We start from the raw sequence: 27,645 nt of genomic DNA on the forward strand, positions 1-27,645 counted from the left end.
TTTATCCCTGTCTATACAGGATCTTGTGTAACTTCAGTGTTGATGCTTAAAGAAAATAAAAAATACAGAGATACATGGGAACAAGTGGTGACCACCAGGCAACACATGGTTACAATCAAGGTGCCGGAGGGCAAAATGGATAGGGGGGGTGGTGGAAATATCTAATGAAAAAGCTGTCCATTCAGAAGATGATCTGGAAACTAGCCACTGAGCAAAGGACAGGCACAGAGGTGAAACATTTGTTATCCATTTGATCCGGTAAGGATTTGATGCCAGGACTTTGACATCAGTGAATTTCCCTGGAAGCCTTATGTCTTGTCAGAGCCAGAGCAAAGGGAAGAAACACGTATCCCTTCTGGTTAGTCTGCTCTGGGCTACTTTTAAAATGAGTCTTTATTAGAGGGGCCAAAATGTAATATCTTTTGGAAATCAGAGTAAAAGATCGATCATAGATTGCTATTAGTGTGAAACATTCATTTCAAGGCCTGCCAAGTACGATCTTCTGTTTTCTGTTATGAAAATGTCACCACCGTGTCTGTTTCACTGTTTTTGCATCAGAGCATGCTGAAAACATAACACGCCGTGCAGAAAAGTCAGAGCGATGCGGTGAACTCGTGTTCAGTGTGTAGTATTTGACAAATGAAAGAGGACTGCCAAACACAGAGATCATGCTCAGCTGTTTTGGATGGAAGGGCACCCTGGACCTACCAGGACTTACACAAGTGATCCGGGCCTTTCAGGATCAGACGCACGTGACGACTCTTGTAAGGGATGGTGACCACTGTGTCCTCAGCTTGAACAAAAACAAAGAAACAGTACCAATCACTACATCAATATATGACACAAATGCTAAAAACGAGCGACTTATGACTCAGACACGCTAGAGTAGAAAAAGGATGGCAACCTTCTTGTGACTAGGAAAAGTTGGTGATTGCAATTCATTTCAAAATAGTGCAATCAGTTGCAGCAACTAGCTAGTCGCTCAGACGTGCAACACTTTCAGCCTCGAGGTGATTGAGGAGGTCCCATGGTGAGATGCAACTTGTCTCCAAACAGTTGCAGTCTGACTGGAATTGATTGCAGTCACTCTCAGACAGAAAGTTTAGAAAATATCTGCTGTCTAGTTTATATACGTAGACAGATTGTCAAGATACTGCAATCAATCTAGGCTGGTCTGCAACAAATCCAGAAGTTGCAGTAACAGAAGTTACTCTGAAGACGGCGTCTGACTGCAAGCGGTCACAGACATGGTTCCCATCTTCAAAGCAGCTATTTTAAAGGCATGGAGGCAGGCATCCCAAGCTGTGTGCTTTTGCAGCATTCTTCTATTTATAGTCGTTTGACCTCTCAAAGCCATTGTAAATGATGCAAATATTTGACAAAGGAACACTGCCCTGCTGATTGGGCTTAGTTATAACTCTTGTTTATAGTCTGTGTGGTGAACAAGTAAATCTGCTCGAGGACCTCTTTAGCTCAGCAATTACTTCCTTATTTAATAAAAATTGTAAAAAAGAGTAGCAATTCTTTACTTTTTCCTGAAGAATGCTGGGATTTGTAGTGTCCCCGCACAAGCCTGCAGGACGAGCCATCTCCATTGCAGACTCCACAGTTGTCCTCGGTCGCAGTGCTTCCAAGCTCATGATCACAACCTACAATCTGGAAAACACAGGAAGCACGAAAAACTTTGAGACATCACAAATGACACGCACAGACACCTCACTTTTAGAGCCTGAAAGACCTTCTACCTTTTTAGTTTTGAGGACAAGATAGCAGGGAAGATTTTCTGCAACAACACAAAAGTAAAGAGAAAGGATATGATATCATGAAGCACTCGAGCTGGTTCTGTTGGAGCTTCAGTACCATTTAAGTGTTACCATGAAGCGATTCAAACAACCCTCTGGTCTCCTCAATATTCATTCATTGAATTACTAAGACGCCATCCATAGTTGAATGGTGGATATTTCGTTTTGCAGTTTCTGTCAGCAAGACAAAACCAAAAACCGCAATATCATTCTAAGCATTGTAAGGGAGACACTTCTGAGTCTCTGCAGACACGATGCCCTGGGACATAATTCCATTCAACCCCAGAAAATGCATTGCAAAATATTTCCTGGGCTGTCAGTCAAACGCTAAATCTAAAGGAATACTCATTGGATATTCATTTGTAAAGCAGATGGCGTGATGCTAGTGCTGTAAGGTAGTCCACTGTGGTCCTCTTGAGATTTACGTCTTAGCTTTTGCTCCCAAATGCACGATATTGAAATTTGAATATTGAAAAAAATTGCGTACCAGTGTTGACAGGAGTACTGTACTGCGACAACATTAGAACCACTGGTCTAATACTGTGTAGGCTCCCCTTATTCCACAAACAGCTTTAGCCCATCAAGGTCTCTGAGGCTACTGCGGTATCAGACACACTGACAGCACATCGTTTAAAGACGGGGGCCTCGGCGGACTTGTTGGACTTGTTTTTCCAGGACATCCCACAAATGTTCACTCGAATTAAGATCTGGGGAAGTTCACACCTTGATCCTAAACCTATTTGAGAGTATTGTTGCAGGGGTGTAGCGGTCTGTGAAAATGTTTAAGCAGATTGTACATGTCAAAGTAATGCCACATGAATACCAGGACCCAAGGTTGCCAATCAAAGAGCTGCACAGAGCATCACACAGACTTCACTTGCCTTACTAGCTTAATCTAAACTTTTTACAACACACTGGGATATATTTACTTTGGAAGATCAACTTCTCAGTTATTTTTAAGGTGAGCTGATCTTAAATATAAGAATTTGCTTAGTTTACTGAAAAAAAGAAGTTTTTATATGCAAGTCCCACAAGATGTACATCTTGGCTTCAAAAATTAAAAGAAATAAACCAAAATTCTTGATGACTTCAAAGCAATTGAGGTTCATGACATGGTTACTGACCTGGCAGATACCACTGATGCACATGTCCAAAGACTCTGTGTAACAGCGTGTCCCATCCAGCACCTTGGGCGCCAGCTCCACCACAAGGCCTGAGCCCTTGGCTTTGCATTTGAGAGCACACGGGTTGTCTGGGTCGTTGTATACCGGCAGCCACTCGTGGTACTGGTCCTGGTATTGCTCATCTGCGTGAGCTGAACACTGCTGGGCACGGAAATCACCGGTATCTGAAGGGCAATCCTGAGGGACATTAAAACATATTTTAAAATATTTTACATTCTTGAAAAAGGCAGGGCGAATGAAGTCTTCCATCTCTAAATGTGTATGTGGGAAGAAGACTGCTGCATGAAATTAGCAGAATAAATGGAAACAGAAGAAGTTTGATGCAACTTCTTACTTTCTCTCAAACAGCAAGATCCCAAATCACTGAACTACACCCCGTACCCATAAATCACACAATTTGCCATATCAGTTTTACTTCTTCAATAAAAACACTTGAAAGCTGTGTCGACATCCACGACACAAAGATGAGTGGGTTCAACTTACCACATTGCTGCATGTGCGATATTTGATATTCTGTCCTTCGCAGGTCCTACAGAAGGAAAAAAAAAGAAACCATGGGTAAATAGGCCGTGGGAGAGAATGATAAAACAAACCATAACGTGAACCAGTCATCATCATCTGAAGGAGCTGGTGTTATATCCAGTGACTCTTCCCTCATTATTCATATTGAAAATTATAGCGCTGATGTGGCAACCCACGAACATAAGTCTGTGGTGCGTTTGCAAAGCTTTAACAGCGTATTTCACACAAAGTAACTGTGCATAATTATCCAGTGGCACACTGAAGATGACAAATGAAGCTGATAAAAACTGCAGTTCCTGAAATGACCACTTGGGGGTGGCTCACAAAGCATTTAAGATAAGATAAGATAAGATAGAACTTTATTAATCCCTCGGGTGGGTTCCTTTGGGAAATTCGATTTAAAAGACTGTGGAGTAAAGCCCAACGACACAGAAGAAATAAACATTAACAGCCTGCTTTAAATGACATCTATAGCTAATATTCACCTTCATAAACAATTGTACAGGGCTACATTGTTTAAAATTGTTATCATTAAGACTTAAAGTTATCAAAGTTCTGAGCACGGCTACTTTGACTGAAAGGCAAGAACAGCAGCAGAGTGGCCAAGTAGTCTCTAGCTATCTGTTAGTGAACTGGACCACTGTTTGTGGCATTGGTGCCTTTTGAAGAACTTCAATGCAATTATTTGATGAATAATTTAACTTTCTGTGCAGCTAACAGTACTTACAACCTGCCCAGCTGGTTGTTGTTTGTGGATTTCAAGCACTTGCTGCATTAGATTGCACTGTGATGGACAAATTCTGCAAAACGCATAAAACTGTGTTATTTCTTTACCTTTTGCATTTTCATTTATTGGCTACTATATATGCCGATATAGATATAACAGCAAATAGCTATTATTTCCCCTGCAGTCAGGCTCTAGTTCAGTTTCCACACTCGACATATGTTCCTCCATTCTCTGCGATATGAATAATCTTTATAGACAATTTGACTTCAAGCTTATTACTTGTAAAAGAAAATCTCAAAAATCTAAAGCTTTAACACGAGTTTCACAACATTTAAAAATAGGAGTCCCATTTTCTCTGTGTGTCTGAAAAAATGCAAAACTGCACGCAGTAGTAAAGCAGACAGAGTAAAGCCCTCCAGCCTGCGTCTGCTGAACAGATTGGAGCAGTTTGGATCACGACTCCCTGCATGACAGTCTGCTTTGTCTCTGCCCAAATTATCGAGCTAACCACTTATTGAAAATGAGGATTTCTTTGTGCTTTGATGCAGAGTGATGATAAACCATTGATGGTGACTGTGATAGGGCAATTATCAAAGACCCCAGTGGAAACTAATCAAATGGTATTCTTTTGGGAAGTTAAGAGGAATTCCAGTGTCACTGGCCCTTAGCTAATCTGGAATCATGATTGGAGACGTCACTGACTTTGGACTCAGCAGTGAACGAAGGCTTAAGGTTTTTTACAATGTTATTCCAGAGAATGGAGGGAGTGGATGTGGACCATGTGGCATGGCAAGAACATTAGAACCTGTGACGAATCCAGACGGTCCCCTCTGCCAAATCAAACAGTAGGGGCCTGAACCCCTAACAAGAGACTTTCAAAGACCAAGAGTTGAGAGACAGGTAGCTAAGATCTGGATCAGCGTGGAAACTCACACTGGGACAAGCAATATATAAACGAGACGTAAAGAGGCAAAGGGAATAAAATGAATTTCCCTTTTCATTTCCTTTTGATTTTAGAAGCTCTAAAGTGGAGGCTAAGCAGACGTAGGGCCAGGACATGGGATTCATCATGGCGTCATCATAGGTTAGGGAAAAATAACTCGGTTGAAATATCAGAAGTCTTGGAGCACATAAAACATAACTCACAAACTGTGACCCCAAACACAAAAAGACAACTACAGAGAGTGCGCTCATTAGTTAACTGCACGAGACTCAACAAAGACTAAAAGTACCATCTATAGCATTAAACAGAAAAAAGAAAAATCTATTGTAACCATAAAAAAATTGGGCTAGTATTGGATACGCAGTAAAATTCATCCGGCCCATAATGTCCATATATATGTCATCAACTCTTCTCGCAAGATTGAAAGTAATTGCACGCAGGGCTCCAAAACCCATGCCACAATATTGATACACTTGAGGCATGTGGGCACACAAAAATGTAGCTGATTTGCTAAAGCCTAAAATATGCTCAAGCTATGAGCTCTGCTATTGATCAGTTTAGGAAAGCTAAGAGTTTACTGTTTATCTCAGGGGGATAATGTGAAGCTGAAAAAGATGGAACAAAGAGCATAACAGAGGCCAGAGTATCGTGAGATTAGGCAAAAATATTGCAGTTGTCAGTGAAATTAATCATGACATCTTTTGTCTTTTTAGTCATTTGTAGGGCAGAGCTTTAGGTCTACTACTGTTAGGAATATTACTAAAAAGGATGGAGGTGTTAATAACACAGCATGGACCACACAGAGTGGTTCCCAAGGCTGTAAAAGAGACATAATCTTGGTTGCTAGGCCAACCTTAATTTAACATTTCATTGCCCTGGAGAAATTTCACTTTCACCCACTTTTGCCTTTAAAAAGTTGCGGCATGCCTTCACAGCCTAATGTCACTTCATGTCACCCACTGTATAATTTCAGTACATATGTGACCGAATTGCTACAGGAAACATCTCCTGCCTACAGTTGTTGATATTTACTTCCCATTGGTGTCATGGTGACAAACGACACAGTCAAATTCTTTGTGAATTTCTTCTAAACAAAGTTGAGATTGGATCTTTCTTTTTTTCTTTTTAATAACATATATAGATTAATATTTTCCTGCCTAGTGCTTCTTAAATATTGGAGCAGCACTTTTTCTTGCCATGACACCTAATCCATATGTTCACACTTGGATCCAACCAGCTATGCTGCTGTTAATAAAGAAGCCGGCGATCAAGTGCAGTAACTTGTGTGGATAGAAGTAATGAAGGCCAGGCAATCTGCGGATAGTCTGTACTTCTGCACGTGCCCTTTCGAGAGGTTAACTAACTCTGGTGTGTTTTGCAGTAGCAATAAGTGCCCTGTATGTGCGTGTGTGCATTAAAAAGTCAGAGAGTTGGAATGGTATTGGTTTGGAGGGTGTTGCAGGCCTATTTCCAGCTCCCTTTTCCAAAGAGTCACACACACACACACACACACACACATACACATACACAAGGGGCCTTGTGCTATGCTTTTTAATGATGCCGTTTGATCTGCTACCCGAGGCCAGGCTACGACTCCCTCATTCCCACGCAAGAGCAGGGTGAGGTGGGACAAGGTGGAACGAAGCCTCCTACCATTTGCTCAAGAGCTCCATACATTATGGCAACTGCCAGAGTTGGTAAACAAACCTGCCTGGACTTAGAGGAGGCGGAGAATGTACATCAACACATACACACGCTGCCTATGTCCCGTATGAAGCTCAAGCCCCAAACACCTCTTAACAAGTCAATTGCTCCTGAGGTTTGTCTGACCAAAATATTCTGGGCAGGCAAAGAGAAGTGGTTGCTCCAGAGATCGTGAAATGAACTCCTCAAAGAGACATTGACCTCAATGTTTACAGTGCAGTACACGGGGGGTGGGGGGTGGGGGCCCTCTGGCACTTGTATGCTGCTCAGTCTTTTTGTCTAGTGCCAGTGCAGATGGATTCATGGTTGCAGACATATGTGAGCCTTTCACAGTACCTCGGTTGTGACCTCAAGAATGATGTGAGCTGTTCTGGCAGTTTGATCCTAGACTATTGCACTGTTTCATGATTTGAGTGACTAGTCCTGTCACTAGGGGTGCTACCTCTGCAGCCAGCAGCAAACGTCACTGGTTACCTTGAGTTGAGCAACAGTATATTCTGGGAACTGTAAAATAGAGGAATGCAAGTGAAGTCACCCTGCAGCTATTTCCCAGCCTATAAATGTGACAACATTTCTAAGGAAAATGTACTGTCTCCCTTCTTATGCCCATTTTCCCCACTTGTTCCTTAAATTTGTTTATAATTGACCACTTTACCCAATGCACTCGGTCCCTGAGCTTTAATCTTGGAGCACTGTGGGTTAGCTTGAAACCTTACCGACCAGGTGACTCTGGCACAAGGATTAAGAGGTTCCTGATATAAGCCTGAGATGATGAGCAGTGGGAATCCATCCAATGCGGGACTCCGTGTTTGCACAGCCCAAATTCTGTCACATAAAACACTTATTAAAAGCGGCATGTAGTTTCGCAAGAGTCACTGATTGTTCTGCTCTGATCTGTGAGGAAACATGTTGGGGTCATTACTGAAATTCAGATTCCAAATGTCAATGATGAATTCAAGATTTTGGCTCACATGGCTGTCTAGACGGGTCCATAGTGGATCCACTCAGGGATATTTAACAGTCATGTGTATTTTGAGCACTCCAATTACAACCCAAGGGAATGGAGGATTTGATTTGTGGGATTTACTCACACTATTAAAACCCCTGCCTAAATCTAAAAGCAATGATGTTGCATTTTGATGGAAATCCGTCCAACTTCAGTCAGGACTTTCTACTTTAGAAGAGGGGATTAGCTCAGATCACGTTTGAACACACGCTAACAAATTGCCGGTGGGATGTTTCCATTTTTCTGAGGGTCACTGAGGTTCTAACTTTCAATTTACAACAAATGCTCTCCTGCTGTGATGTAGTCATCATTTAATGACTGCGCTATAAACTCAACAGTTACATCAGGCCACTGATTTTTGTTTTAAAAAGGCTCTTTATGCCCCTGCTTCTCATAATGATTGTTTTTTCTGGAATTTTTTCTGCATCTGAGATTTTTAGACCTGATATCAGTACAGTGTAAATGCTGCCCAAAGGATTGTAAAACTAAAATAATCCTCATTTGTCTTTTAGCTTCTCTCCTTTTAAGAGGTTTTTGGCTGCTTGGCTGCCTCTTACAAATTAGATGACCATATTAGGATATCCGCTCTCTCTGATGTCAGCAAGACCCATTATTAGGAAAAAGCACCTGAAATTGAGCTTCTAGAGGAGTCTTAAGTTGAACTTTTGGCTAATATGAAGTAGTAAATACACTGACCCCATTATTTAACAACCACCCACAACTATAACATTTACCTCAATGACAGAAATAAGGAAAAGCAGTTTAGCATGTTAACTTCTAGTAATGTCTGCAAGAATGTGAGCAATCTCTAATCTTTATTTCTCCATCATCAATATTTTTACGTGTGCGGCTTCTCCTTCTGAAAAGTCTGATGTTGCAGGAGACGTTAGCCTTGCAAATGTTAATCTTACTCTATGAAGAGAACCAGACCAGCTCTCCCGACACTGTTGCAGGTTCTCTCACAGGTTACCTCTGTGAAGCTTTTGGGTCTTACTTGGAACTGAGGCATCGTCTGAGGGAGTAGGAGGCTCCTCCGCCACATGTACGAGAGCATTCACTCCAGGAACCCCAGGCGTCCCAAAGCGTGTCTCTGTCCTCTTCTGATCGGGCCGTACGCGAGCTCTACACACCAGAAGAAGAGACGTTAATATGCAGTGTTTTGGACACTCTGATAACAGGCGTCTGCTGTTATCAGCCTTCATCAGCTCTACAGAAGCTGAGATAAAATAAACTGATCACTGAAGCTCACTGTCATCTTTATATTGGACTCTTTGACCTTATGACTTAGCAAAGATCTCCCATCATTACAGAAAGCAGCTCTTTAGCCAAGTGAGTTGTGGCTTCCTGCAGCCATTCCTTAAATTGAGGAGCTTAAAAAAACCTAAAAACTACAATAAAAGTGCACATGACAGGAAAAGAGAGGCAGTAAGAGGAAGTAATCACGAGTTCTTGACTTCTGGCCCTTTTGCGTATTTAAAATGTCTGAGTCATGCATTAAAGTTTGAAATATTAGTCCTTGCTTAAGGCTCGGGCCACACTCGTGTGCCTCTCTCTGTTAATTGCATTGTGCTGTATTTGGCAGCGGAGATGGGAATAATACTGCGGCACCCAAAATCAATATTATGAGAAGCTAAATTTTACAACTACAGGGACAGTGTACGTCTCGGATGTAGGGTGACAGCCAAAAAAAATTAAGATCCTCGCTATCTCAGCTCCTGTTTACCTCATAAAGTCTTTGGTATTTTCCGAGTGGACTAACTCGCTGTGCTCGTAGGGAAAGGTTTATTTATAATGCCGCTGCTGTCAGGCAATATGGCAATATCTATTGTTGTGTTTAAGTCAAGATAGTTTTCCTCTGCTTCACTTTTCTCAATGCCCTTTCCAGAGCTGACTGAATGAAGCAATAGAGAGCTGCATTTTCTGAATACCGGGCTCAGATTAGGTGAAAAGGGAAACAGATTGTTTTTGCTATCTAGAACAAGGACTCAGTGAAGGTATTCTACTTAAAACCTGCCAGTGAGACTGAGGTAAAGGAAAAAACTGGTCCTGTACCTGTTTAATGGATGACAACTTGGAAAAGTAAAAAAAAAAAAAAAAGACTTGGAACTTGGAACCAACACTGGGACAAATCGTCCACCTCCTGTGGCAACAGGAATGTGGCTCAGTAGACCGAAGCGCAAACACAGTCAATAAAGTAACCTGCCAATCTTCCAAGGCGGTTTGGGGGTGTTCAATGGGAGCAGATGAATACAAGAGAAAAATTATCATTTTTTAAACCACTCAGTCTTCATAATGCTGCTGGACCATGAAAGACTTCTTTTCCTAACATTGCAGAAATGCTGCTATTGTGTGCTCTGGACAGCGTCGCACAATAGGGACTTTTACGAGGCGGCAGTTTGTGTCTGCACATCCAACAGAGTTTTTGACAGTGATTTAAAATTTCCAGTTCTTGCAGATTAGGTATGAAATGTGAGCCCTAAACAAGCTCATTTACCCAGAAGCCGCTGAACATTAGGGGCGGGGTGTGTTCAGAAAATGAATTTGCACCTACTGGGCAGTTTACAGTGAAGATCTAGGCTTGCGTTTGAAGTAGAATGCTTTAAGATAAAAAGGTTTTTTAGGGGAAAGCCAATTCATGCTGACCTCTTTACCCCCTTTTTCCTCCCTCGAACAGCATGGCAGTGCACTTCAAATACAGAGATGAATGGATCGTGCAAAGAAAAACAGTAACAATGCAATAATAGGGCTCCGATTATTTTCCTTGGGTCATGGGAGGAAAAACACCCATGCTGTACAGTCCTGAGAGGGGATGGCGGGTTCACGTTATTAAAAGTGCGTGGGGACTGATATAAATGGCTGTCAGTGCTGATGACGCCTGAGGAACAGCAGAGAGGAATGGCAAAACCTAAACACAGCCAGCGGAGCATACAGCCAAACATATCGGCAGCGGCGCTACTTTCTGCACGGGCCAACTATTTCAATGTTTGGATCCCGGTAAATAAACACAGGCTGCGCTCTGGGCAGCCGGTTAGTGCACCACCTTAATTCTTCTTTGAAAAGCAATCAGTGAATTTTGCACTCAATTACGACTGAGGCTGTGTGTTGCAAAGCCAAGAGTGCTCGAGGCGCAGAGAGGCTTGCGAAGAAAGAGGAGTGGAAGTAGATGAAGGATGAAGGGATGGAGATGAAGAGGTTGTTTGGCTCGCTGCGCTGCTATTGTTCTCAATGAAAGCGGAGGAAGACAAGGCTCCGCTAGCTGGACGGCTGTCCTGCTGGGATTTGGAGCCAATAATCAAAAGGCTCAGATATCTACTCTTCCTTAACCCTCCATCACTGCACGTCCCACCGCTTCTGCTATGATCGTGTTATTTTATTTGAGCGTTCATGCACCCATAACTGACTCATAATGCTTCCTAAAAATCTTTGCAAAAGCACCTTTGCAAACACAAACTATTATTTGCTCACTGGTGCTCATACTGTGAAAAAAAACAGAGCAAATACACGAGGGTGACAACTGCAAGGCCTTTGTTTTTCCACAAGGTAAAAAAGCGGAAATGAGCATATGATTAAAGATCACTTAACTCCACGTTATGAGTTATTCTGATGGACGGATTCTATTTAAGTCACCTGTCAGCAGCTGAGACTAAAAACACTTTCCCCGAAGATGGAAAACTCCTGAAAAAGGGGAAAAAGAAACCCGACTCTGGTGCCTTCTTTTGCAGACTGTGTCAATACGACGGCCTTTGCAGTTGGCAAAGACACATGATATTTGCACATCTGCTAAATCCCTTGTCATGTGGCCAGCACTGTGCAGCACGGCACAGTACTGTACTCACGGTCACGCTGTGAGGAAGGCACTGTAATGTAACAGTGAGCCTGCAGCTCGCTGACCTCCGCATGCACAAGTCCTTTTTTCATGGCTTAGGTTAAAAAACATAATAATATAATAAGACAATGCTGCAGGACTGCTGTAGCTGACCTGGCAAAGCTACTGTTGAGAAGACGCCAGGATGTGGAGAGTGCACTGCTTACTTCAAAATACACACACATGCAAGCATAAACACTCAAATAGATGCTTTTAGAGGACATTAATAACCAAAGACAAAATAAAAACTTTAAAATGCAATTGAGATAACAGGGTAAAAATCACAGTACCAGAAGTAGAAGAGCTGTCATCAACAGCATGCAGGATGAAAAGTCTTGTTCCATGCCTTTTTCAAAGTGTGTGTGTGTGCGCGCGCGCGTGTGTGAGACCCAGTCCCTCCAGGTCTGCTCGTGAGTACTTTTGCGTGTGTGTCTGGGTCCGATGCGTGACGGCCTCCTCCGTGGGTCACTCTGCGTGCTGTGTCTGCCTCCCTGCCTGCCGTCTCCTGTCTGACTTGCTCCCGTTCTTTCTCAAGAGTATCTTGGGGAAGCGGAGGGAGGGAGAGGGGGCAGGGAGAGCGTGGGTGAATGTGTGTGCGTGTGTGTCCGTTTTAGAGCGTGCACTGCATGAAAGTTGGAGGAAGTAATCGGAAGGGCGGGGGGGTTGATCCAAGCACCATGAGCCCTCAGGTCTGGCACATTAGCCAATCAATAAATGGGCTTCAGATGACAGTGTTAGTACAAACAAGAAGCTGGGCCAGCAGCAGCTTCACAGCTTTGCATGTTTGTGTGTGTGCGTGTGTGTGTGTGTGTGTGTGTGGGTCAGACTGTCAGAGAGAAGGAATAATGGCAGACAGACAACTGTAAACCAATTTTCTTCTTTTCCATTTCTTTTCCTAATATCTCAAGTTTCCGTCTCACTCATGCCACTGCTTCCTCTTTCTTTTAAACTTTGGATGGGTTTTTTCCCTCTCTGTCGTTTTCCCTCACTCTGTGTTGGAAATGTCAGAAACTCTCGGTCATACTGTGACATCTTTAGAATTAACCTTTTATTTCCAGCCTGCTTGCGCAGAACTGGTGACTTCAATTACACATCTGAGCAAAGCAGAGACACATTTGGCACTGCCATACTTCACCTTTGGCTCCAAATCGCCTGATTTTTCCCAAAGAGTTACATGTGTGAGCCTCCATGTTAAATCAGATGACATAGTGTGGTCACTGAAGCTATCAGGATAGACTTTTCAGCCACCCGCCTACAACCCCCTTTTTTATGAGCTAAAGGTTTACTTCAATGGAGCCTTTTATAACATCTGGCAGTTTAAGCTAGAGAACATTTACACCGTGGAGGTGGGGGACAAGCCAGGTGTCCCCTGGAGGGACAAATCCTGTAGTTATTTAAAGAAAAAAAAAAACACCCAGTAAGATGGACAACCCTTTGGCACAGGGGGAATATACTTATACACTGAGTGGCTTTCCAGCTTCCTTTTGCGATGGCAGGACGCAAAAAAGCAAAAATCTGAAACCCAACTTTAAAAATAGCACAGGCAAAATGACCCGCTGGCATTCCTTGATGTTACTCACAAGGTAGCAGGCTATCATTCAGGCATCCAACCCCGAGGTTCCAAACACAATAAAAACTCTGTGCCCTTCGAATCAAGGCCTCACATCTTCTTCCCAATCAAACACCAAATCAAAAGCCGCATAATTGGTATCAATTAAGGCTGAGAGGAATGTGCTGCACTCCAGAGCAAATAGTCAGCCACCCTAATCACAACATCGGAGCAGACGTCTCGACACTTAACGCAGCACACATACACTTTTTTATATTTCAGCTCTACAAAGCAAACCTGTCTCGAAGTCCAAAGTCACTGACAGAATCGGACTTAGCTTGTTTGATTTGGTAGGTTGAGCATGTTCCATGAATTGGGGAATTATCTTAACGCGCACACACTGGTGTAGTCTGTGGTGCCAGCAGGGAAGGACGTGGACTTTGACATGTTCACAGGCTGATGCGGCCCATGCATTCTCAATCCATAACCCTCTGATATTTACTTTTAGAAGAAATCCTTCTCGTATTTGCCAATGTGTGACTACAGAAAATAAACTGTGGCATCAATGATGTGCCTGGAGCTTAAAACCAAACACCCGAGGAGGAAATTAACGGTTTTGATTGACACGAGCTTGGAGACGGCTCTCTACCACAACACTGCCGAAGGTGTCTCCTGACAATTTAAACAACAATCCATGAAGATGATGAGGTGAGAAAAATGATAGAGCGCATTGTTATTTTACACAAGGGCAGGCTCGGATATTAGGTTGCATGAGAGAAGCATGCAGGAGGTTTTGAGGATTAGGGGAAATGACTGTCCACAGACAAATGCTCCACTGTCTTAAAAGATGATTCTGCTTTAATATGAAAGAATGGGTTAGGATAACATTGGCTGCCCCAAAGTAATTGCTGACATATGGGAACAAGGTTGAATCACAACAACAATCTCACAGAGCCAGAAACAAGAAGACTGACTGTAAACAAGCCAACAGCTAATTTAGATCCCCTTTTATTTTGCAGTTAAAACTTAAAGTGAGCGCATTCACATGATGGTAAAAGTCCTATTAAAGTTCACCCAAGTTTTCCTGACTGAAGTCATCGATTCAACAAAGTGCTGAAAACATTACTCAAAGATTTTGGTCCATATTGACATGACAGCATCACGCAATTGCTGCAGATTTGTCGGCTGCACATCCATGATGTGAATCTTCAACTCTACCACATCCCAAAGGTGCTCTATTGGAATCAAATGTGGTGACTGTAGAGGCCATTTGAGTACATTGAACTCACTGTCATGTTCACGAAACCAGTTGGAGGTGACACTGTGGTCATAGAGGGATGGAAATGGTTACTAACAATATTCAGGTAGGCTGTGGTGTGTAAATGATGCTCAGTTGGTAATAAGGGTCCCAAAGTGTATCAAGAAAATATCCCTCACATCATTACGCCACCAGCCAGAACCGCCCATAGAAAGCAGGATGGATCAATACTTGATGTTTAGCTGATAGGAGTGGTGGCTGGTGCTGTTTCCTGGTGCTGTAGCCCTTCTGCTTCAAGTTTTCACATCTTCCATGCTTAGAGACGCTCTTCTGCTTGTAACCAGTAGCTATTAGTTACTGTTGCCTTTCTATCACCTCGGGGCAGTTGGGCCATTCTCTTCTGACCTCTGACATCAATGAGGCATCTTTCATCTAGAGAACTGGAACTCACTTCACATTTTCTCTGTAAATCCAAGCGACGGCTGTGTGGGAAAATCCCAGCAGATCAGCAGCTTCTGATACACTCAGACCAGCTTGTCTGACAGCAACAACCAAAAGTCCCTGTTCATTTACCTTCAATCGCTTCTAATCATCTTCCCGACCCTCACTGGTTTTCACCAGTTGGATTCTGTGTTAGTTTTTGTCATCTTCCGTTTTCCTTTTTTAGCTGTTACTTTACACTTACTTGCTGACTCACCAGTTCTCCTTGTGGTCCTGCCGTCGCTTTAATGTTTTGCCCTTTGTCGCTTGTGTTTTCCTGTAATTTATGCAAGTTTAATCACCTTTGTACTCAAGCTTATCTTTTTCTCAGTATTCCTGCTTTTTGTGTCTATATTTGAGTCCTCTTTAAAAAAAAAAAAAAAAGCCCATAACACTACTGTTCATGTGATGTTTTCAATCTAATTAAAAATAATCTAAAGCCCTCAGTTAAAGATTATATGAAGTTGTTAAGCTTTGAATTACCACAGACACACTGGTTGATATTTCTTTTCCCCCCCAAACGATATCATTAACAAGTGAAAAAAGTAAAGATGAGGGAAATGTAGTTGCCCATCCATCCATCCTCACCTATTATCCTAACATGTTTTTGGAATGTGGGAGGAAGCCAGTAGAGAGACCCTGAGAGAACCTGCACAGGCGCGAGGAGAACAACATTCAGTTGTATGCTAATAAAAAAACCATTTCATGGCCGCTGCTTCCACCCATGCCCGTGTTGTCTTTAGGCAGATAGAATCTCTCATTTGATTGTGACGAATCACCACCATCTGTCATAAAATCACTCGATTCTCTCTCAGTGTGCAGCGCTGGGATTATGAGCAGGGTTTCGCCTGGTTGCACAACACTTGAGAACCCCTAATGATGTCTCTGTGATAAACAGCTGACAATACAGCATGTATTGCTCAGCAAAATGAGCTGTTCATCATTATTAGTATAGAATGATGTTAAAGTTAACTTTGTTGTTGTTTTTACTTTTTAATGTGATGGAAACTGAGCCAACCCCATACATTTGAAAACACCGCTTCTATCATCACTCGCTGTCTGGTGAAACGACTAGAAAAGCTCTCTCATGCTGAATGTGTTTGAGGTCTTGTAAAGGGTCACTATGTTGACTTTCCAACCAGCAGATGTTTAACTGATACCGCTCCTCTGCTGCAGAAGAAAGAGTCAAATTAAAAGATTACAATATTATGATGCGATGACATTACTTAACAGTCCCAGCGTCCTGAGGAAGAGAGACAAATGAAGCTAAAGTTAACGAGAGACTCACATCGAGGACCCCTCGAAAGCCCGAACCCTCAGCTCCCACGAGAAGACTTTAATGGTTCAGGCGGGATATAAATGGTAGCCTCCCACCACCCTCACAGACGACGTATGTGCACCAGGCATGATTTATACGAAAGCCATTGTTTAAAAAGCTTTCTGAGCCACGGTATAAAATGTTTTACCAGGACAAGGATTTTACGACTTGCAGCTGAAAGTCAACCACACTTCCCCATCCCACTAAAACCAGAGGATTAAAATAAAGATGTAATTCCCTGACAATCATCTAAATCCAATTAAAGCCAGATGGGAGCTGAAATGAAAGTAAGCAGCGTTACAGCTAAAACATGTTACTCCCTAAATATCTTTTTTTTCCAACAATGTCACCTAAGCTTTAGCTTTCACTGCTTCCACATCCACGCATTCCACATGAGTCAAGCTTTTCCTCTCATCGTTCCTTAATCGTGATTGATTATTATTTAATACTCCATCCAGAGGAGCGGTCAGCTGGATCGTTGAGCCTTGCGAGCGAGCTGGTTTCAGTGTTTGGTGGTAATGTGAAGATGATAGATTTACAGAGCCATAAACACACCTATTGAGATTACTGTATCATGGCTCAGGTGGGAGGATGCATGCAAAGGCACGGGATAAATAATGCGCTCGAGGGAAAGACGAACGCCAGCTCGTCCTCCGATGGGCCAATCTCTTCTGGCTTAGAGTACATCTTCTCGGTGAACTCCCCGCAGCTCTGCAGAGGAAGACATTTGTTCTGTCTCGATTTTGGGGCCACAGCTTTTTGGAGTATGCATGAAAGCAAAAATGATTTGTTTTTCAGAATAGCAGGCACATGAGAGCTCAGGTCTTGTAGAGTTGCATTGCCCCAGAACAACCCGTGAGATTGGATTGCTTACAATAGCTTACCGGTGAATTTATTTGACATTAGCTATTAAATCAGTCCAAAAAACCCCCATATAATCAGCAAGGTTAAGAGGGACAAAACTATGAATAAAATTAATGAAAAAAACAGATATAACGAGAGCATGATGGGATTTCTCTTATTTTTTATTCTACAAACTCTAGCATTGGACAAATTCAAATCCTTGCTTGATTTGCCAGATCAATAAAGAAAGTTTTCATAAAATTCACCAAAAAACAGAAATTTTGGGTTAGCTTTATTCTCCAGGGACGAGAAATCAGGCGACTATAAATTAAATGGTCACATGGACATGTCAACAATGACGTATATAAATTAAATTCAGTTAAATTCATTTCAATGCCATTTAAATAGCATATAAAAGTCAACTTAAGCCGTTTATGTTGTGAGGTAAAGACTACATGAAAACAGAGAAAAGCCCAACAATCAGGCGACCCTTTGTAAGCAAACACATGGCGACAGTGGGAAGGAAAAACTCCCTTTTAACAGGAAGAAACCTCCGGCAGAACCAGGCTCAGGGAGGGGCGGGGCCATCTGCCTTGACCGGTTTGGGGTAAAGAGAGGAAGACAGGACAAAAGCGCGTCAGTTTAATACTTAAATCAATCAAGAATTGGATCATAAAAAAAAGTATGTCTTGATATAAGGGTACAATAAGCAAAGACGCACTTTCTTTCCTCTAAAACCAACCACCACTGTGCTCAGCTCACAATATTTTCTAACAATTTACTGTGCTGTTTATGGTGACATATTGAATAAGCCACATTCTGATCCCACCTGAGAAAGCCTCTAAAAACTCCACATGCAGGCCACAGCGCTGAGAGGACTCGAGCACGTAATTAAGAATCAGCAGTGACATTTACTACTTCCTGAAGCTGTGTTCATGTGCTCTCACCGTCAAGCTTTTCCCATTAGCACGCATATGTTTTAGCAGCTTTCTGGTGAATGCAAAGGCTAAGTTCATCAGGGTCCCACTACACAAAGCCCACCACCTCACACACACTCCACATCCCTCTTTCACCCACCCACGGCCACTGTGGTGTTTTAAAGAGGGTACGAAAGGAAGGGATGGGCATAAATTAGCCGCGTAAAGCCGCTGGAGTGAGTTAAACTGGCCCGCCAGGCTGGGGCTAGAGTGAAACGGGGAGCGTGGGACCTGCATCCCGATCTGGGCCGACGCTAAGCACCGCAGCTTATTTATGGGATAGCCGGCATCAAGTTGATCCCCCGTGTTTCAAAATGGAGACCATATTGCCGTATCATCTGGATAATATAGCTGCTGCTCAGAACAGTTTACACGTGTTTTCTGAAAATATACTTCCTTTTGTTGAAATCAATCTAAAAAAACCCCGTCAATTTAGGGTGTGTGTCCACTGACAGCTGTTTTTGCTCTGGCAGTGTCTACTTTCTATACAAATACAATGTTCAGTGTTAACAGTGCTCACTGAGCATTGCAAAAACACCCTTAGCGCACAGATTTTTTCCTGCTATGCTCACAGTGCTCTCACTTGAAAACAGTTCAGTTGGAACGGCAATGCGTTTCTCTGTGTCACGGCTCTCTCACCACCCAATCAATATCTAAAGGTGATAGGACTAATGACGTGAGTAACGACGGTGGAAAAGTTGTTCCTGCCCGTCACTAACAAGCCAGTTATTTATGATCTAAGAGGTTGCTGTCTGTAATAAAGCAACAACAAAAGCTGGAGAGAAGTGCTTGGACTAAGTTCTTTGCAACTACAGTTACTTGTAATAAGAAGACACTAAAGATTCAACATGTGAACTTTTTGAATCAACATCTTAATGCTGTGATTTTACATCCTGATGTTTTCACAGTTCTTAAACACCAACATTGGTTTTGACCATAGCAAGTAGCCAACAATGCCTCCGTGCACCACCTTTCTCACAACTACAAACAGATAAACTTAGCATCTCATAGAATGGGAAGCAGAGCCTTAAACTATCAGATCCCTTTTTTCCGGAAACAGCTCCCAGTTTAGATTCAGGAGACAGACATCCTCTTTCCTTTAAAGTTTAGACTTAAAACTTTCTTTTTTGATAAAGCATATAGTTAAGGCTGGATCAGGTCACCCTAAATCAGGGGTCTCGAACTCCAGGCCTCGAGGGCCGCTGTCCTGCAGGTTTTAGATGTGTCCTTGATCCAACACAGCAGATTTAAATGGCTAAGTTACCTCCTCAACATGTCTTGAAGTTCTCCGGAGGCCTGGTAATGACCTAATCATTTGATTCAGGTGTGTTGACCCAGGATGAGATCTAAAACCTGCAGGGACACCGGCCCTCGAGGGTCATGTTCTTTTTTGCTCTTCCCCATTACATCAGTGTAATTTGTGCCAGCTGTGTTTCCCAGGTGTTTCCTCTTTGCCCTGTTTCCCTCTTCCTTTTACTGTCCGTGCCTTCCTATGCTCGTCATCGCAATCACCCTCATTCCCCGCTGTGCGTTCTGCCTACCTGCCTGTTTAGTTACATGTATCTTCCAAGTTTAGTTAGTATTGTAGTTTCTGATGTTCAGCAATAAAGCTGCCTTTTGAGTTTACCGTTTATGTTTGAGTCTGCGCTTGGGTCCTCTCCTGCCTGCTTCACAGGGCCAGCGCATGACCGAATCTCTTACACAACCTGTCTTTGTCTTGTCTCCCTCCCCTTACCCCCAACCAGTAGCAGCAGATGGTTGCCCCTCCCTGAGCCTGGTTCCACTGAAGGTTTCTTCCTGTTAAAAGGGAGTTTTTTCTTCCCGCTGTCGTCAGGTGTATTTTAAATGCAAAATGGACAGCTGGAATGAGGTTGTGACCGCATAGCAATGCAATCTCTATTCTATTCTAGCACAGACAAGATGACAGGCATCCATGTTTTTTAAATTTAAGAAAAGCATATTTTTCATATATCACCAAAGAAATCACCTACCCTTCAAATTTATGCAAAAAAAACCCCTATGGAGTGTACAGTTTTGGTGTTACGGTCAGTTCGATTAGCAGGAGAAAAGCTGGCGGAGCTGCTGTGAGCTCATTTGTTCTATTAAATATTAATATACAAACAATTTTTAAAACAAACTACCCTTAGAAAGACAGAGCTGACCCTTATTATCCATCAGAGTCAGTAACACAAGTTTTTTTATATACCACTGCGAGACATTTGAAAGAATGTCCAGAGTGGATTCAAAAGTAAGAACCGGTTTTCTTGTATTGTTTAAAAGGCTGTCTGGGAAAACTTACATTATAATAAAAATATATTGCAGCTGTTTGCAGGAGTCATTTCAAGTAATAAAAACTGTGAAATCCAAGTTTTTTGGCTGTAATAGCCTCCTTGTGGAATGCAAAACTGTAAATATGACATGCATGATCATGTCAGGGTCCATATCAGTTTCTAAAAGCACACATCAAACAGTAAACCTATACGACCCTACTCCTACCCCACGAATAGCTAATCTCAGTAGAAAAGGACACAGAACAAACACTGACTAATTACTGACAACACGAGAGTCAATAGAGAGCAATCCACCGAAGCGCAGACATGGAACAGGCTTCCTAGTTAAAACTGCAAAACGAGACAAAACAGTTGACCAACCGTTTTCTGAGCACTGACAGCAAGGAGCAACCCCAGATAAAAAGACCCCTGGTTTGTCTCAGCAGCTTATTATTCATGAAGTGTGAGTGTGGAGTTTTTAAACTCAAAGCAAGCTGAAGCTTTTCAAATCACAAAGTATGTCTCTGATGTGCTATATACTCTTCGCACAGCTCAGGTTTCAGTTTTTAACCCTAAAATTAAGTCACAGCAGTAACATATGTTTTCCATTTTCTGAGATGTATTGCATGTTGTCTTTGGCTCTAGGACGATCAGAGAAAGTGATAGTAATACGATAAAGGTGGTCAAAGGAGGCTTAAACCTTTGGAGCATCCTCTGAAATCTGACGTTTTTCGCTCCGTTAAATAATGATGCAATTACACGGAAAGCGAAGGGGCGTGCGCTCTTCAGTTCCTTGTTCTGACCTGTGTCTGACCTATAAATATGGAAACGATTAAAGTAGGAAAAAAATGGACGACACCTCGAGCACACTGTGTTGCACAACTGGAGTTGGAGATTCACTGAATATTTTATATTCACACAATTAGGTTTTCATCAAAACAGTTCTCAAGCAATTGCTCACTCTCTGATGAAGGCTGTTGGCCTCGGTTTTTGTTTAAATGTGTCCTAGCCAGTTTCAAATCTGAGAAAAGCTATTCAACCGCACTTTCCTTTCTACTGTGTGTGAAGCTGTGAAGGTTTTCATATCGCTGCCTGTATGACGGAGTTATGGGAAGGTGATAACACGGAATTTATGTTGCTCTGAAGGCTGATAGTGCAATCTTCACATTTTTATCTTAAATATGGGCTCAGATAAGATGACTTCAAGTTTGTTTGATGATGCTTAGAAGTGAGTTCAGAGCCTGTGGATTTTTATAGCTGCAAAGCTATGAAGAAATCAACCGAATGCTACAAACACACCAAGAAAAAAGATTTCTAGTTAAATCTCAGTGAGGATACAGGTACATAAAGTAATCACTAAAAGCCTTCTTTACTGTATTTGCGTGTTTTATATATTAATTTTGTTTTCTTTGTTCTGTAAACCTACTTTAAGGAGTTTGTAGTGCAGCAAAAACAAATGCAAATTGCAGGATAGTATATAGATTTTTTCCAGTTTAAATTCAAATTCTATTTTATCTATTTAGCAACAAATCACAACAACAGTTGCTTCAATGCACTTACTATTGTAAGGTGAAAAATGTATGACAACAGAGAGAAACCCCAACGATCAAAAGAATAGTTTCTAGGTAATTGTGGACTAATAAGTCAAGGTGACCTTGAAAAGCTCACGTCTGACCTTGAGGTCAAGGTCACCAGGGTTTTTACTTATTAAAGGCTTTTAATAGATGCATCTATAGCTCATTGTCTATAACTTCTTCTTCCAGCTGAAAACCTGGTTTTAATAAACAGTCTGAGAACAAAAAATGAACAAATAAAATAAAGCACATTTTCAATATATTTCTTTTTAGTGGTTGTTTACGTATATTAGCTTTATCTGTAGTTACTGTATCAAACACATACATTTTTACATGTCCAAAAAACACCTGAGATATAACTTCCATGAGAATTCCTTATTTTTAAACACTTGTGCTCCTTTTACAAGCTCAGAATCATATTATCCACATAGACAGTGTGACATCTCTTATGTAATATACTCCTCTCTCCAGAACTTGTCATGGTGCCGGGAGTGCTGACAGCTCTTTCAAGCAGTCAAACTTTAAAACATCAACTGGGCTTTGTCTTGTAGCGCCCACATTCACAAAGAGGAAACTATCCATCAGCCTGCCACAGATCTGCTTTCAAGCGTTCCTCACCCATATGCCTGTGCAATTGCCCGAGAAACACCGAGGACGCAACAGTAACGCAAAAAAAGGCATTGTGGCTGTTTCTCTCTGATATTGCTCAGTTAGATTTTTGAAGTGAGATGAATCTATCCAAAACTGAGTCTTTCATTAAGCTGACTTCAGCCTGTTAAAATATGAACAGGAAAGACAAAGTTAAAGACATCCTACTAAAGAAAAAGGAAACATGAGTCAACCAAGATTTGAACACTTCCATCCCATTTTTATTTTTTCTCTTGTAGCCTCACTGCTTTACAGACTCTCACTCCATCTAGTCTTCTCTTTCCATCCCTCTTACGTAAAGTACACTGTACTGCATTTCAGCTCAGCCTGTCTAAACCCACAGTCACAGTACTCGTATCATTTTACTGGTGGCGTGCCTTATACAGGCCGGTGTTATCAATCTACTACTTAAAGGCAAGCCACTTTTATTAGTATCACATGAAGAAGCTGTCTTCCCAAAGAAACTAACAGTATTAGCTGCCTCAGCCTTTAAAACTTAAGCTTACAGATCATACCTCTTAAGCACTATGTTATCTACTAGCAAACTTTCTACCCCTAGCCAAAAGACAAGTAGCTTTAGTGTTACATTTTCTCTTTTGTTTAGGTAGATTAGCTGTTAATGAGCGTCTTTTAAAATGAATTTTTTACAAAGAAATGACAGAAAATGTACAATCCAACTGCTAAATTTACATTATGTGCAGCTGTACACTGCAATAATTATGTGTTGTTGTCGCAAAATCCCAATGGCACATCTGGACTTGTCTCAAGGCACATCAGTGCAAATCATGGAACTAGAGAGTTTCTTACCAAGTCGGCTAAAACAACTTAAATCATGATTATTAAATACTACTAACTGTCTACTACTGTTAGTACAGTTTCATGTGGTACACTATATGCACTCTATACTTGTATTATGTAAATTCTGATAGGCTGGTGTTGTCACCACAAGTTATGATCTTTCCAGTGTATTGTAACATTTACAATTTTACAATATACTAGTTTTTGCATTTCATGGATATTTCCAACTCACTGCCTCTCCTACATGTAACTGTACACCTTTCAAAGTGAAGACTACAATTTAACCTGCACAAACACTAAACAGCAGCAGCTAACTAGAGGTGGTGGCCAGATGAGTCCAAACGTTGGTAGTATCCATACCAACACAGTTAGTGGTATCGGACTGACTAGTGTAATAGCATCAATAATGTGTTTCTACACTGTAAAAACTAGTATATTTGTCTAATTTCTAGTCAAAAATATCTCATCACAATAAGACGCCATAACCTACAGCTTATTTCAAACGAGTGTACTAAGTAAAAAAATCTGCCAATGGAACAAGTGAAAATTCTCCAGATCCAAGATGCAGTGTCTTAAAACGAGTTCATATAATCGCACTGAAATGTTACTCTGTAGCTGATTCAATAAACCAACATACATTCAGTATGTTGGTTTATTGAATTGTGTTGAATTAATTACTCTTCTGGAAATGAAAAAAATCGTTGATTTAACACTTTCTGACATTTCTGAACCTTCTATGTTAACTGTCACATCTATTTTATTTATAGCCTAAAGCACATTGAAATAACAGACAGTGATCGAAAGGGTTTTACAGACAGGCACATAAACATTCCAGGTCTCAAAAAAACCTCTAAATACATAAGAGGCCGAAAGGTGGATTTTGTTGTGCTAATGAATTATTGTGAAAATTAAAAGTGATTTAGTGGCCAGTAAAACGCATTCAAAGTTTGGCACTGGTTTAGCTCAGTGGGTTAGCAGACGACCGTGTGCTGTATAGCATACAAGAGAGTAGGTAGGCCTGGGTTTGAGTCTGACCTGTGGCCCTTTGCTGCATGTCTTCCTCGCTCTCTCCCTGCTTTCCTGTCTATCTACATTACCTCTATCCAAAAAAACCTTTAAAAAAATGTGTTCAGTATTTGCAAATTGATCTCATCTCATAAGTCATGGCACACCCTACATAAGCTGCCTTTTATTTACTTGATATCAGATCGATACAAAACTTTATCTAATATCGTACAGCACTAGCCTTGGGACCATTAAAAGTGTTAACAATGTATTCTCCTACTGCCTTAAAACTGCACAGCAATGCAAGTTCAACTTTTTGACCATTTTATTAAGTCCACTATTAAAGTACTCAAAATGGTCAAAAAGGTTGGAAGTCCATTCGATGATTCAAGACACAGCTTGTATCTGCCACCCTCCAGTAGTAAAAATGTTAAATCAAATAAACCAATCAACTACAGTGCAATTAGATTACATGACGATCATACACAGTATATAAAAAAGAGGTGAAAATGTTTTCCAGGTCTTGAAAACTGGGAGTAATGATTGCACAAGGAAACGTCAAATTATCTCTGATATGGAGTTACATGTTTAATAATAGGTTGCTGCTAGCCTTGGAAGCCTGCATCTCTGTATTTGAGGGTATTGCGGGTAACGTGCTTGTGTATGCAAGAGTGAGAGTGAAGGAGAATAAGGGGAAAAAATGTGAAAGAGATGAGAAAATGAGCGTCTACATGTATGTGTGTGCGCCGTTAGTGTTTGCTTTGCAAGCAATAATTCATTTCATGCAACGCAATTTGACAAAAGACAGTTTATGTGGCAAAACATCCACCTTAGGCTATGTTTCTTTATATTACTGGATATTAAATCAAGTTTCTCTCGCACAGCTTACACAACAAAGCCAGAAACCGCACACTAATGAGAAGAAACTTTGTGTATCTTCCTTTAAGGTTAGCGTCAAGTCGAAGCTTGCCCAAGAGATGGGGAGTAAACATTTGGGTGCATGATGGAAGAGTTATCGCAGAAAAATAGCTGCAATAAATCAGTTCACCCATATGCCATCCTGCTATCCCATAAAAACCCTTATACCATGTTTTTAAGAAGCCTTTAGGCTCACAGCTGTCTAAGTATGCTACTGTAGTGAACTCCTAACTACTGAAGTTGGTTATAGGTAGCAGCTCTGGCAGTAACAGTGAACAGCACCAGAGGAGAGATGAAAGATTTTCCTTTGCTTTACCTTTACTGCAGCCTGCATACTAGATCATCTTTGGGCTATGCATGAATTACAGCATGGTTTCTGATATAATTGCATGAAATTCTTATTCTAAGTAGTGCAGTCTATGGATGTGTGTTAACACAGTGCCATGAAGTAATGAGCAGTAATTGTTTCTGCCCATCAATGTGGGAAGGGCCATGAGGCTATTTTAAAAAATTAGATAGTGAGAGAGATTACTGACAACTTGAAAACATTCAAGACCATTGTGAACATTCCCGATAGTGGAATTTCCAGGAAATTTCCTCCAAGATCACACGATGCAATGCTTAGAGAAACTGCAAAAAGATTATACCAAAGTACTGCGAGGCCATCTGTCTGACAGCTAAAGCTTGGCTCCAACAGGGAAATGATCACAATCACAGCAGCAAGTCTACAACAGAATGACTGAAAAAAACAAACAAATCAAGGTGTTGCAACGGCCCAGTCAAAGTCCAGACCTCAGCCTGGGTGAAAAACTGCGCTGGGATCTCGAGAGAGCTGTGCATAAATGAATGACCACAAGCCTCAATGAGCTCAATGTTGCAAAGATGAGTGGGCCAAGATTCCCCTGCAACTGTGACAGAAAACAATTATTACTAAAAGTGGTTCTATAAGCTATTTTTCACACATTTGATTTTACATTTTGGAGTTTTTGTTAAAAACTCAAACAAAATGTTGCTGTTTATCTGAGATTCAAACTTTTTTTTTAACAATGTCCTGATACATAAATCCTTAGAATTGAAAGAGGACGTACATCTTCTTTGTTGCATGAGTTTGCATGTTCTCCCCGTGTTTGCATGGGTTCCCTCCGGGTACTCGTCTTCCTCTCACCATGCAAAGACATGCAGTTTGTGAGGATAGGTTAATTATTGATTAATCTAAATTGCCCATAGGTGTGAGTGCGAATGGTTATCTGTCTCTGTGTATTAGCCCTGCAACAGACTGGCGATCTTTCTAGGGTGTACCCCGCCTCTCGCCCTATGACACCTGCTCCAGTGCCCCCCGTGACCCTGAAAAGGATGAGCGGAAGCGAATGGATGGATGGACCTGCTCACAAAAACAGCTGTTTTTACCTTCCAGTCTTTTCCTACCACTAAGATAACTGTCCTATAATTAAAAACCTAATAAGTATTTGTAATAAGTTTATAATTCATGATAAGGACAAAAACAGTGGTGAAAGAATAACAATCCTGTAACACGCAGGGACATTTTATTTGTATATCCAAAGTATAGAATTTCTAGAGTGGCATTTAACTCAGACATACAGAGAAAACTCTGCTCTGATGTTATTTTCTACTTTTATTTCACAGTCAACTTTATTGCTGTACTGACTTTTCAGCCTCTGACGTGATCGAAGTTGTAGCCGTCATAGCTCAAGAGCAGCATCTTGTGTCTCAGAGACAAAACTGCAAGTTTTTAAGCTCATCATCAAAACTCCTCGACAGGTTTTAAAAGAAACTTTGCGCAATGTGAAAGAACAAAATAATAAAACACTACATCCATTAATAGAAAACATCTAGAGAACAGCACACAGTCCGTTGAGCTCCGAATATCACTTTTAATTAGCAGCTCCCTCCCACACGTGTGCACATACATACAAAGAGTCCACGGGTGATCCATGACGCACACTGATGAGACATGTCTGCATGTCTGGGGTGGTCTGAGCCCTCTCAACTGTGGCAGAGGTTTACATAAACCCCCAGCTTCTGGCAACAGACACAAAATGAGAGGGTGTTAAAGTAAATCTTCCCTCCCTCCCATAGAGCAAACACGCTCGTACATCACACACGTATTTACACGTTTTAAATCATTAGCAGCAACTGTAAACATTACAAACACTTTTCCCACACTTTGCTGCCGTCATCAGATTCTTGCAGACAGGCGGCGAGGACACACAAAAACGATCCGAGAGCCAGTTAG

At 41.5% G+C, this 27,645-nt stretch overlaps 1 protein-coding gene across 5 annotated transcripts in view; it reads right to left on the minus strand.

Moving 5' to 3' along the window:
* The window catches only part of LOC120721713 (ADAMTS-like protein 1), a 102,713-nt gene that overhangs the window by 23,116 nt on the left and 51,952 nt on the right, over nucleotides 1–27,645 (minus strand). For 3 of the 5 annotated variants that reach the window (XM_040012199.1, XM_040012198.1, XM_040012203.1), the window contains exons 3-7: nucleotides 8,883–9,010; nucleotides 3,470–3,515; nucleotides 2,927–3,163; nucleotides 1,530–1,656; nucleotides 719–793 (exon numbers count right to left, since the gene is read on the minus strand). In XM_040012199.1, coding sequence (XP_039868133.1) covers nucleotides 719–793; nucleotides 1,530–1,656; nucleotides 2,927–3,163; nucleotides 3,470–3,515; nucleotides 8,883–9,010 — 613 coding nt within the window. Of the gene's footprint in view, nucleotides 1–708; nucleotides 794–1,529; nucleotides 1,657–2,926; nucleotides 3,164–3,469; nucleotides 3,516–8,882; nucleotides 9,011–12,043; nucleotides 12,291–27,645 lie in introns of those variants that run through there. The other 2 variants (XM_040012200.1, XM_040012202.1) reach the window with 2 other exon arrangements.

Source organism: Simochromis diagramma, unplaced genomic scaffold (assembly GCF_900408965.1).
Source record: "Simochromis diagramma unplaced genomic scaffold, fSimDia1.1 OVJJ01000604.1, whole genome shotgun sequence".
Taxonomy (NCBI): domain Eukaryota; kingdom Metazoa; phylum Chordata; class Actinopteri; order Cichliformes; family Cichlidae; genus Simochromis; species Simochromis diagramma.